Genomic DNA, 10,917 nt, shown 5'->3' with positions numbered 1-10,917 from the left:
ATCCGTTTTACGTGAAGTGGTGTGAAACTCGGTGAAAAAGGCGATATTCGCGGTGATATGCAGTAGCCGTGAAATATGTTTTTCATATCACTAGGGTGGTGAAACTGTTGTTAACTGTTGCTATCGAATATACGATCCTTTTTAACCTATCACTGCAAGAGTACAGTTACAGTGTAAGACTTCAGACACATACGTGTGAGATTTCACTGTCCTAGCAATGTTACCTGCTTATTGCTGCAGTTATCGAATTGCCCCGAATGCATTGCTGACGGTGGGATCAGCAGCAGATAACGCGGTGGTACTGCAAGGCTTGGGAATAACTAGACACCTAGCAGCTATCGAAACGACAGATGGGATGGAGGTATTTCAGGGTGGGTGAAAAAGGCGATATTCGCGGTGAGAAAGTCGTAAAATTTTCTCGTAAAACCATATTTTTAGGTATCTTACGCGAAGTGAATTTTCAAGATGGAGATTTAATGAGATTCACTATATAAATTCCCTGGAGTTTCACCACCCTAGTGATATGAAAAACAGTAGTGAAAAAAATATTTTACGACTAGTGCATAGCACCGATATTCATGGTGATATGCGGTAGTCGTGAAATATATTTTTCACTGGTGTTATTTTCACTGAAAGTTTAAATGATAAAACCATGTTACGGCAGTTTCAAATTGGACAGGATTTTGAAAATTGAAGTAGTAGTAAAAAATTAATTATTTTCGGATATGAAATTTAAAGTTGGTTTCAACCATAAGAAGTATAGGAGGAATTTCAAACACAACACTAGTTCGGGTTTCTTTCCACGTGGAGGTTGGATTTCAGGTAGTGCTGAAGTTGTGTGGGGCTGCATCGAAATGCAGGGTGATAGTAAATAAAAAGGTTGTTCAGAACTCAACGAGGATATATAATGGCGATAGTATTGTGTTTGGTCGCGCATTTACGATGATTTTGGTGGTAGTAGAGGAGGAGGAGCGCAAATATTGCTGGGGAATTTTTTCACGTTGATCAGATTCCCGGACAGCGGATGGAGTCAATTGAAAACGATTTTGGAAATGTGGAGGAAGAGTTGGAAAATTCGAAAGCTTTTCAGAAATTTTCGAGAAATTATAGTGATTTGCGAGAAGAAGTAATATCAGTTCTTCACGGGGTGATTTTTTGGGAAAATCATTCCGAAATTTTGGAGTGAACGGCGTGGGAATATATTCACATAGTAAACTGTATGTGTTGGTAACAGTATGAAGTAGTAACATTTTTACGGGGAAAATTATTCCGGAATTGCAGGTGATTTGTGTGGGAATATATGCAATATATATTTGCATCGTATGCACTACATTAGAATATCGTGTGATAGGGATTTTCGACATGTATATGCGTGCTTTACTTCGCGTTATTTACAGTTTTTATGTAAATGTGAAATATGTCTTCTCTAGTGGTCTTTCATTTCGTGTGGTATCATTTTCAGCTCTCTCGAGTGAATCCTGAGGCTGTGAGGGAAGCGACGAAAGTGTTGGGAGAGCTATGCTCAGCGGTGGACGAGGCTAATGAGATTTCGGAAGATCTAAAACCGGTTCATAAGTAGATTGATAAAGGGTTGTTCTCAATGAGAAAATATGAAAATTTTTGTTGGTTTATGTGCAAATTTTGGTATAAATAGTGAAGAAAACGATCGTATATTATGCAAACACTGGCAGTGTGGAAAACATTACACATGGTCAACTACACATGTTGGTGATGATATGAAAATTTTGGAAAATTCTCGTGGATTACTGTACATTTCTATCCAGATTTGTATAAATAGTGAGGGAAATTCTGAGATCAGCTGAGGAAAGCGAACATATATATGTATTCCTCGAACACTGGTTGCGTCCTGTGTACAGCTTTTTGGAAAAAAAGTAAAGAAGAAAATTGATTTTCGTAAGATTAAAATTCAAATTTGTGAATGAAATTAGTGAATTCGAGTAGTCAGCGTTATGGTAGGTATTCTTTCGAGATTGGCTCGATGTTTTCGGGAGATGACGAAAATGATGGTAACAAACTGTTGATGGTGACAAAAAGGTTTTCTCAGAAGTAGACGTTGATGGTTTATTTGTCGTTCGTGTTTTGGTGAAGAATTTTGAGGAGAAAAAATTTCGCATGAAGTAAAAATAGGAAGAAGTTGCGGTTGGAAAGATTCTAAGCAGATACGTTTGGGTGGTTGGGGAGTTTATGGAACGACTAGAAAAAATGCGCGATATTTACCACAGATATCACAATTTTAATTACGCAGAGCGCGCTCGAGAAAACGGTTATAGTGGTAGTTGGGACGCGACGAGCCCGATAGATGTGGTGGGAAAAATGCCGGTCCTGGGAATCGAACCTGGGGTCTGTCTAGGAATGCCCACTGTATGGTGATCCGTGGCGTGAGGTGACTTTGGAGGAATTGGAGGAGTTACGGACTGAAGCAGTGGTGGCTGATAGGAAATCTGCGGTGTTGAGAGAAAGCGCTAGGAAAGTTGCTATGCTGAGTGGAATAATTGGAAAATTCAAAGTAGGGCGGAGCGAAGTTTTTTTTGATGTACGTGGGCAATTGCGTTTGGATATAAAAATTCTGAGAAAATTTTTTGGGAAATTCTTGTTGGGTTTTGTACACTCTTACCCTTTTGTGTTTAAAATTTTACGAGGAAAAATTCTGCGGAAATTTTGGAAAATTCTTGTTGAGTTTTGTATACTTTTACACTCATTTATTTTTAAATTTCCAAGAGGAAAAATTCCGCGAAAATTTTGGAAAATTCTTCTTGGTTTTTGTACATTTCTAGCCAAAGTCGTGTTGGAATTTTGAATAGGAAAAATTGTGGGAAAATCAACTCTAGGGAAAGTATCTCTCATACTACGAGTGGGAAAATTTTTTTTGCGAATCGCGGCGACTGTTTTCGTAGAAGCATCCAAAGGCGGCTGTCGTTGGTCGAGACGGTTTCGAGGGGGAAGAGGAATCAAATAAAGTTGGGGAAATGGTAAGTTGAAGTTTTCCGAAGAAAAATTATGGAAAAAATATTTTAGGTTCGAAAAGCATTTGGTGATATGAGGAGGCATATAGGGATGATAGGGGACCTTAAAGCGTATCCTTTTGATGAGGAACCTAAGATATGTTTCTCATGATATCATGATGATGAATTCTTCGCAGGGCGGTTTTATTGTTTGTTGTGTTGAGTTCGGATGATTTTGGAATTTTCCAACGACTGTGGCGACGAGCCTTTCCCGGACCTGAAATGAATCTTACGTCAGCCACCCTGGGATATCAATGGCTGGTGTGGTTGATGAACTGATAATAAATTGTTTTTAACGCGGGGGTGGTATTCGTGGATCACCAAGATGGATCCATATTGAATCTTGTGACCAAAAACAAAGATAGATAAAAAATACCATTTACAGAAGCTTCTGTGAAAATTTACGTCGAATTACAGTAAAAAAACCGAAAAATATATTCTTGCTCTCACCAAACTGCCACAGCGAGGACCCAGGTTCAAATCCCACTACTGTGTTCTAAATTAGAGACATTTTTAAATCGTCTTTGTTGTTACAGCATATCTTGAGTTCACATGGCCTCGCTAGTTTCCTCATCTGAGCTTGATAAACACTATTCCTTTTTTGAAGCGCTCTATCATGATCAAGCGTGTCACTTGCATGCTGTAGCTGATGATGGTGATAGGACTCTGAGGAGACTTTATGTTGGTTCTAAGGAAGCTGCTAGTGATAAGAGGTGGGGGGATGGGTCCAGTTCGGGCATGCTTTGAATCTTATGTGCTTTTAGAATAATAAGTGTTTTTATGTGCTGGGTTTTTTTTGTGGTTTTATACTTTTTTGTTTTTTATGTGTTCTTGTAGTTTTATGTGTTTTTATATATTTTGTGTTTTTTCATGTGCTTTTTTGTTTTTTAAGGGGGGTTTTGTTTTTTTTTCTAGTGGTTTTATGTGTTTTTGTGGTTTTATATGTTTTTTTTGTTTTTTTTGTGTTTTTGTGGTTTTATGTATTTTTTGTGTGTACTCCTCTTTGCTTTTTCCTTGTGTGGTTCTCTGTTTTTTTCAGATAGTGTTGTTAGATTTATCATTTGTTAATATTTAATCAGTGTTGGAGGAATATATGTCCGGTTTCCTCAGCCGAGTTTGGGAATTTCCGCGAAAATTGTCGAATTTATAGTAGAAGTGTACAGAAACCAATGAGAATTCTTCGAAATTTCCTCTCAGAATTTTCATATTTTCGCCAACATATGTGGTTGACCATGTGCATATTTTCTCACATTGTTTTTATTAATAGTGACGCACATTATTCAAATTTCATGAGTTCATGATTGAATTTTCACCCGTTTACGTGGAGTGGCGTAAAACTCAGTGAAAAATGCGATATTCGCGGTGATATGCAGTAGTCGTGAAGTATGTTTTTCATATCACTAGGGTGGGAAAACTCCATTAAATTGTGTGTATATGGTCAGGCTACTGGTACAGTATAATATCACCCATGTCGTGATTGCTCATCCGCAGCTACCCGCCAAATACGAGGTGATCCAAAGTTGATTTTGTGAATGCTCATCTCATCGGTGCAGGGACGGCTGAAATACTATAGAGTGAATATAAAAGATTTGCCTGATTACAATCTGTTGGACGATCTTCCCGGTGCGCTCGAGTTCATCGATAGGGCGTTGAGAGAAAATGAACATAACCGAGTATTGGTGCATTGCTCGAAAGGAGTCTCGAGGAGCTCGAGCATTGCTATTGCGTAAGTTTTTGGGGAGGAAAAGTGACGAAAGTGTGGTAGGAATAAATTCAAGCGAGTAGCTTCTTACTAGAAGCTTATAGTATATATGTAAGTGATAAAAGATTTTTACAATTTTTCGAAATTCGTAGAGGGGTAGTTCTAAAGTAGCTCCATATTCCAGAATTCGTTCAGTGTGAAAAGTGGAAGAAGTGTGGTAGGAATGAATTCAAAGGAGTAGCTTCTCATAAAGAGGCTATAGCATATATGTATGTGATAATTGGTTTTTACAATATATCGAAAATCGTAGTATTAAAAGAGTCTTCACATTACCGCGTTTATCACAAGTTGTAGTGAGAGTGAAAAGTGAAGGAAGCGTGGTAGGTAAGAGGGTCTTCTCATCACGGCATCAAAGTGTTGCGGTGAGCTCGATAATGGAGTTGTTGATAAAAGATTTAATAATAGTTCATTCGTGATTGCAATTATGGAATTATCTAAGTTAACATTATATCCTTCTCAAGAGCAGAGAAAGAATATGAGCTAATCATATATTGCTAGTATGTTGAGGAAGGTTTCAATCGGACATTGAGCATCATATATCGGACGGATCGCACAAAAGGAAACATAAAAATCGATAAGTGTAGTGAAGGAGTCATTGAGCACTCAGAAATAACGTTCCTAAGATCCCGTTGAGACTAGGAAAAATGTTCCGAATGAGCGATTATAATGGGGAGAATCTCGGAAATTGGCCGAAAATATGTTCCTAGCCGTTTTGAAAGTTCATCGATGATTCCCTGAATGTAGTAAACCAAATGTGGTAGGAGTAGAAGGATGGTATCCACAGGTTGCCGCGTGTAAGATACGGATTAGGTCCGCAGATACGTCATGTTTTTGCGAGGGCTGACTTTCAGTGAGGCATTTTCGATGGTTGAATCACAGCGACCACATGTATACCCTAATCTAGGTTTCCAGGTGAAAAGATTCACTTTTTTCGGAAAATCTTCACTGTGCGCTATACAGGCTCAACTGAGCGAGCTGGAAAAGTATCTTGGAAGTGATCAGAATCCGGGTGATAAGAAGGTGGTAGAGAAAGCATGCGCGTTGTGCACGATTAATGTGATGAAGAGTATAAAGGCGAGGATAAGAGATGGCTTGGAAGAGGTAGGCCGTGTTTGGAGTTATTTACAGCGTCTCTGGTGAAATTATTTTTTTACCGAAAAGTTTACACATTTGGTTTTTTTTCGTTAACATTCTAGCCGTGGTTTCGATAAGGTAGTAAGAAAATTAATTTTATACCAGGTGTATTTGAAAGTTTGATATCGAGTAATGATACTCCTAGAACTGCGATAGCCGCCGAAAACGTTTCATCCTCTTACTTCGTTACACATGTCTCCAACTCACCCGAAATTTCTAGTAGCATTTTTTCGTAGTGTAAACCAAGCTGTTATGCAAGTAGTATTTCCAATTTTGAGTAATATCAACATGATAACAATGCGAATCGATTGACACCGGTAGTCTATAGTCGTCGTATTCTCGAATAATCTCGAAAATCTAGCTATGCATAACTGTTTGGTTCGCACTGTAGGTGGAGAAGAAGGTGGATGCGATCTTGGACGACAATTTGTTGCTACAACGAGCAGTAATGTGGAAGAGACTGGGTAAAAAATTGCAGTCGGGGCGGTTGCATAAACTTTTCTGGTTGGGAGTTAGAGCGGAGGAGTTTTATTGCTTTCTCTTTAGTGTTGGAGGAATATATAAACGTTCGTGAATGATGTTGTGAACGTTTTAAACGGAACGTTTATGCACAGGAAGTGACGGTATATACAACGCTCGCTTTCGTCTAGGTTTGTTTTTCGAGAATCTTCACAAGTATCGTGTAGTGGTAGAGGACGAGGGGCTGATCGATGACGCGTTGAGAGCAGCGAAGCAGTTGGAGAGTCTTGGCACTGTGTTTGCCTCGTCGATAGAGGTGGAGTAGGGTGGGTAATGGTTGAATATTACGTGATTTCCAGGGGGTGCGGTATGCTAAGGCGGTGGCTGAGGAAATAAAGGGGTGGACGAGTATATGTGAGCAAGCGATTAATGCTAGGAGATTAATAGACGCTCAGAAGGAGGGGGAAGCGGATCGAGTGAGCTTAGTTGTGGTGAAGAATATTTGCGATTGGAGTGGTAGGAAGAGAAAAAGAAGAAAAAAAAGAAGTCGAAAAAGGAGCATAAGAAAGAGCGTCGGGAGAAGGGAGAGGTGATAAGATTGTGGGCGCGCGGGAAGTTTATGCAACTTTATTGTTGGTAAATAGAATTTTGTGAGGGGTGGTAATAAAACGATTGGGATTTGATACGTTCGCTTTCCTCAGCTGAGCTCAAGGAAAATTATAGAAGTTTACACACGAATTCGGATCGAAATGTACAGAGGACAACAAGAATTTCCTGAAAATTTCTCAGAAATTTCAGATTATCATGTGAATGTGATGCTGAAATTTGTACTATATTCTTGCTCGTGGATCAGGAGCACCATAGAAGAGATCGATCGAAGTCGGCGAGGAGTAGGTCTCGGGAAAGCAGAGATAGAAGGCGATCGAGGTCCCCGAGACGGGCGCATAGGGAGAGGAGTGAAAGTCGCTATCACCGTCATCGCTATCACAGCAGAGAAAGATAGTTTGAAATCAATTACACGTTGTTGGGTTGATTTATGGTTGTCGGGCGTGCGCGTTCAGCAGTAGTATGGTGATATACATGTAAGTGGTCGGTTCATTCCGAGTCATTGGATGACTCTGTATATTGATGTCGTATATTTTCAAAGGTGGAAACGGGATTTTTTGTTGTGGCAGAATTATGGTATGACATATGGAAGCGGGATGTGTTACACAATTTCGGGTAACTGAAAAATAAATCCGAAAGTATTAAGTACTGCAGTTATTCCAAATAAACGTTGTGTTGATTACTATGGAGTTAATATGGCGTATGGCTGAATTGAACTTCCGACCTTGGGGATGCTGGGCATGCAGACTAACCGCGTGGCCATTATGGTTGTGTTGAGTTCCCCTTTGTAGATTGACATCCCCGACTCTGTCGGGGTTTATAATAATCTTCCTATTACCAGTCGTAAAAGAGCATCCGACACCTCGAGCCTTTCCCCTTCTAACAGTAGTCCAGCGCTTAAGAGAAGCAAACAGGAGAGAGTGAGAGAGGCAGCAGTAGGAGAAGGCGCTAGCGAGTTGGAGATGATTTTTGGAGGGATGGATGGAGTAATAGCAGGGATGACCTTTGTATGGCGAAATCAAGGTCGTGATACGCGGAAATTTCTCGAGAAAAATTGGAGATTTTTTGTCAAAAAAACACAAATTTTCGTGTAACTCATGGCGAATTTGAGGTCGTGATACGCGAAAATTTCGCGAAAAATTGAAATTTTTGATAAAAACTCACAAATTTTCGTGTAACTTCTGGTGAAATTGAGGTCGTAATAGGCGGAAATTACACGTAAAAAATTTGGATTTTTTACAAAAAAATGTCAATTTTTCGTGTAATTTTTGTAAGATACGAAGTAGTTGGGAGAAAGGTACAGAACTGGCCCCATTGCTGGTGGACGCACTAGAACAGCTCGGGTGGGTTGGCCTAGGCTTGGGTTGGCTATTATAGAAACTTGTGTATATACGAGCGGTGAAAAGAAGAGTCCGTCCTTTGTAATTTCGTGGCGAGTGACGGTTGATGTATGTATTATACAGTGTGTTCGATTTTGATAGTCTAAAACGAAACAACGTAAAGTGATCTATATATTTTGATATACTTTTATGCATAGAACTCGGAATTCTCGAAACTTGTGATTCCTAATCGTCGAATTAGCGAAGTTTCTCGCCACGATATTTCTTCGTCTTGAGCACACAGGAGTTTTCATCGGTTTTTGTGAAGTGGCGTAAAACTCGGTGAAAATGGCGATTTTCGCGGTGATATGCAGTAGTCGTGAAATATATTTTTCACTAGTTTTTTCATACCACGGGTCAAGAAACTCCACTGTAGATAAACGATAAAATGTGGGTAGGAACGGATAAGGTTTATCCCCCTCTTTCTAATGCCATATGGATGGTTATGGTATTTGAATTATTCACTGAGTTATCGTGAGCCTTCGGCTTGGTAGCCTATAGGTCGCAGGTTCGATCCCCGGGCCCGACATTTTTCCCACCACTTTTACAGGGCTCACCGCGTCTCAACTACCAGTATAAAAAAGTCGTGATGAAATGTCTGGAATCGGACCTAATCTGAATCTTCATAGACCCGTGCTAAGATACACCAAAGCAGCAACGGTGTTGTCGGAGGAGAGCGGATGTGTGTCCGCTCGAGCGGAGGTTAGAGAAATGAAAGAGCAGATTGAAAATGGCAGCTGGGAAGAGGTATCTTAGGTTACTCTGGAGGGCACATGGAGAAAAAGATATTTTTTAGGCCCTCGAGAGTTTGGAAAAAATAGAGATTTGTGATGAGAAAGTGAAAAAAGAAGTTGCATTTGATATCAGGGAGGAAGAGTAGGATGTTGGTGACGGTTGAAAATTCAAATTGGAGTGGTATGGTTTTATGAAAAAATTAAATCGGCGGGCCGTTTGTGAAATTTACGACGGGTGGTATTGCAATGAAGTTTTTATCAGGGAAGGAAAATAAAAAATGCAAAAGTCGCCTTTGTCTTTTCGAAGTCCCTAAAAATATAGAAAATTGCATTTTTTTCGCAGAAATAAGTTTTTTTTTGAAAATTTTATGCGATTATATTACAATGAAATTTTTCTCCGTTTTGGAATTCGCATAATATCAGCGAAAAAAATCACGAAAGTGATTTTTTTTATATTTTTTTTGAAAAATATATTTCACGACTTACTCTTTATTATTATAAGATTCCTGGAGTCCCTACGTGGATATCTCTGGTCAACCCAAGCACCCGATGGAGGAAGGGTGGATGGGGCGGAAGATGCCGTCAGAGCCCTTCAAAGCATGGCTGATCTCGCGGAAGGAGAGGATGAGCTGATGCTTAGCGCAAGGCTACATGATAATGCTAAGTAGATGGTGATGATGGTTTGCGCAGTATTGGAATATATGGTTTGATATTCTCACAATTTCCCTGGTGAAAATTTAAACACGACTCATGAACCAGCAAGAATTTCTCCCGAAATTACCTCAGAATTTCATATGCTGGAAATTTGACTACGATTTATAAAACAGCGAGATTTTCCTTCGAAATTTCCGCAGAATTTTTTCCTGGTGAAGTTTCAAACACGACGTATGTATCAACGAGAAATTTTCCGCAGAATTTCCTCAAAATTTTCATATTATCACCAACACACGCAGTTGACCATGTGCTCAGTCGGTTACTCTATGAATCATATGAAGAGTTTGATGAACGCTTTGGAGAGGTTTTCAAGGAAGGGAAAAAATGGAGTTATCAGGCAAGCGTGTTGGGGAGAGAAACTAGATTAGAATTAAAGTTTTATTTTTTTGGAGAGGCTTTTCTGCATTTTATGATTTTTTTATGTAGTGATGGTTTTTGAGATTAATACTTTCCCGAAATGCGATCAGGAATTTCAGTTCGCGGGTTTCGAGCTGGAATATAAATTTTTTAGATGACATTTTCCGTCTTAATAGTAAAAACGATGGTACTTTTCTGAGTGCATTTTTCTACGTTGGAATAATTTGTTAAAGTTTTGGAGGAACGGGAACCCCGTAATGCCAATTATATAGCGTGTGTGTGTTAAAATATGGCAGACCTGTAGCATTCACTCTTGGAAAATTTCTGTTTGGGGAAGTAATTCTTTCCCTGAGGAGAATCATGGTGAAAAATTTCCCATGAGAAATATGGGGAAGTTTTATGTCGGATTTTAAGAACGTGAATATGGTAGAATGTATTCCATACCGTAAAGTTTTTGAATCGCGTCTGTTCTGAAATCATTACCCACTTATGATTGCTTTCATTGCAGGATTGTCGAGAAAAATTGTGGGAAAAAATTCGATCTCGACTACCAGCTGAGATGTGCGTCCCTCCTGGAAGATTATTGATGTTATTGGAGTAAGTCACATAAGCATTAGTGAGGCGGTTGGACTATGTGCGTAGGTATGCGCAAAAATATCAGATCGATAGATGCATTTATCATGAGGTTTCATATGGGAATAGGGATGGAAGTAGTCTTCTTCAGGTGAGCGGGGAATTCGATGGTTGAT

The 10,917-nt window shown here is 39.4% G+C and overlaps 3 protein-coding genes across 3 annotated transcripts in view; all 3 read left to right on the top strand.

The window, feature by feature from the left end:
• Positions 1 to 3,135, top strand: part of Pmar_PMAR008249 (hypothetical protein) — a gene marked incomplete at both ends in the record, with an annotated part of 5,522 nt that extends 2,387 nt beyond the window's left edge. Inside the window, 7 exons of the mRNA XM_002768906.1 lie at positions 241 to 361; positions 823 to 861; positions 1,463 to 1,575; positions 1,978 to 2,044; positions 2,372 to 2,527; positions 2,916 to 2,990; positions 3,037 to 3,135. Coding sequence (XP_002768952.1) covers positions 241 to 361; positions 823 to 861; positions 1,463 to 1,575; positions 1,978 to 2,044; positions 2,372 to 2,527; positions 2,916 to 2,990; positions 3,037 to 3,135 — 670 coding nt within the window. The remainder of the gene's footprint in view (positions 1 to 240; positions 362 to 822; positions 862 to 1,462; positions 1,576 to 1,977; positions 2,045 to 2,371; positions 2,528 to 2,915; positions 2,991 to 3,036) is intronic.
• Positions 3,136 to 3,575: 440 nt separating this feature from the next.
• Pmar_PMAR008248 (dual specificity protein phosphatase, putative) lies at positions 3,576 to 7,188 on the top strand (the record flags this gene model as incomplete). Its single annotated transcript, XM_002768905.1, has 10 exons — positions 3,576 to 3,736; positions 4,466 to 4,532; positions 4,577 to 4,749; positions 5,604 to 5,697; positions 5,746 to 5,886; positions 6,311 to 6,383; positions 6,570 to 6,694; positions 6,738 to 6,854; positions 6,899 to 6,967; positions 7,177 to 7,188. The coding sequence occupies 10 exons, from the start codon at positions 3,576 to 3,578 to the stop codon at positions 7,186 to 7,188; spliced, it is 1,032 nt and encodes a 343-aa protein (XP_002768951.1).
• Positions 7,189 to 8,957: 1,769 nt separating this feature from the next.
• Positions 8,958 to 9,765, top strand: Pmar_PMAR008247 (hypothetical protein; the record flags this gene model as incomplete). The annotated part of the gene is made up of 3 exons (XM_002768904.1): positions 8,958 to 9,110; positions 9,160 to 9,239; positions 9,600 to 9,765. The coding sequence occupies 3 exons, from the start codon at positions 8,958 to 8,960 to the stop codon at positions 9,763 to 9,765; spliced, it is 399 nt and encodes a 132-aa protein (XP_002768950.1).
• Between the last annotated feature and the right edge of the window lie 1,152 nt (positions 9,766 to 10,917).

This window comes from Perkinsus marinus (assembly GCF_000006405.1).
Source record: "Perkinsus marinus ATCC 50983 genomic scaffold scf_1104296966926, whole genome shotgun sequence".
In the NCBI taxonomy this organism is placed as follows: Eukaryota; Perkinsozoa; order Perkinsida; family Perkinsidae; genus Perkinsus; species Perkinsus marinus.
This window is presented reverse-complemented; position numbering and strand designations above follow the sequence as displayed.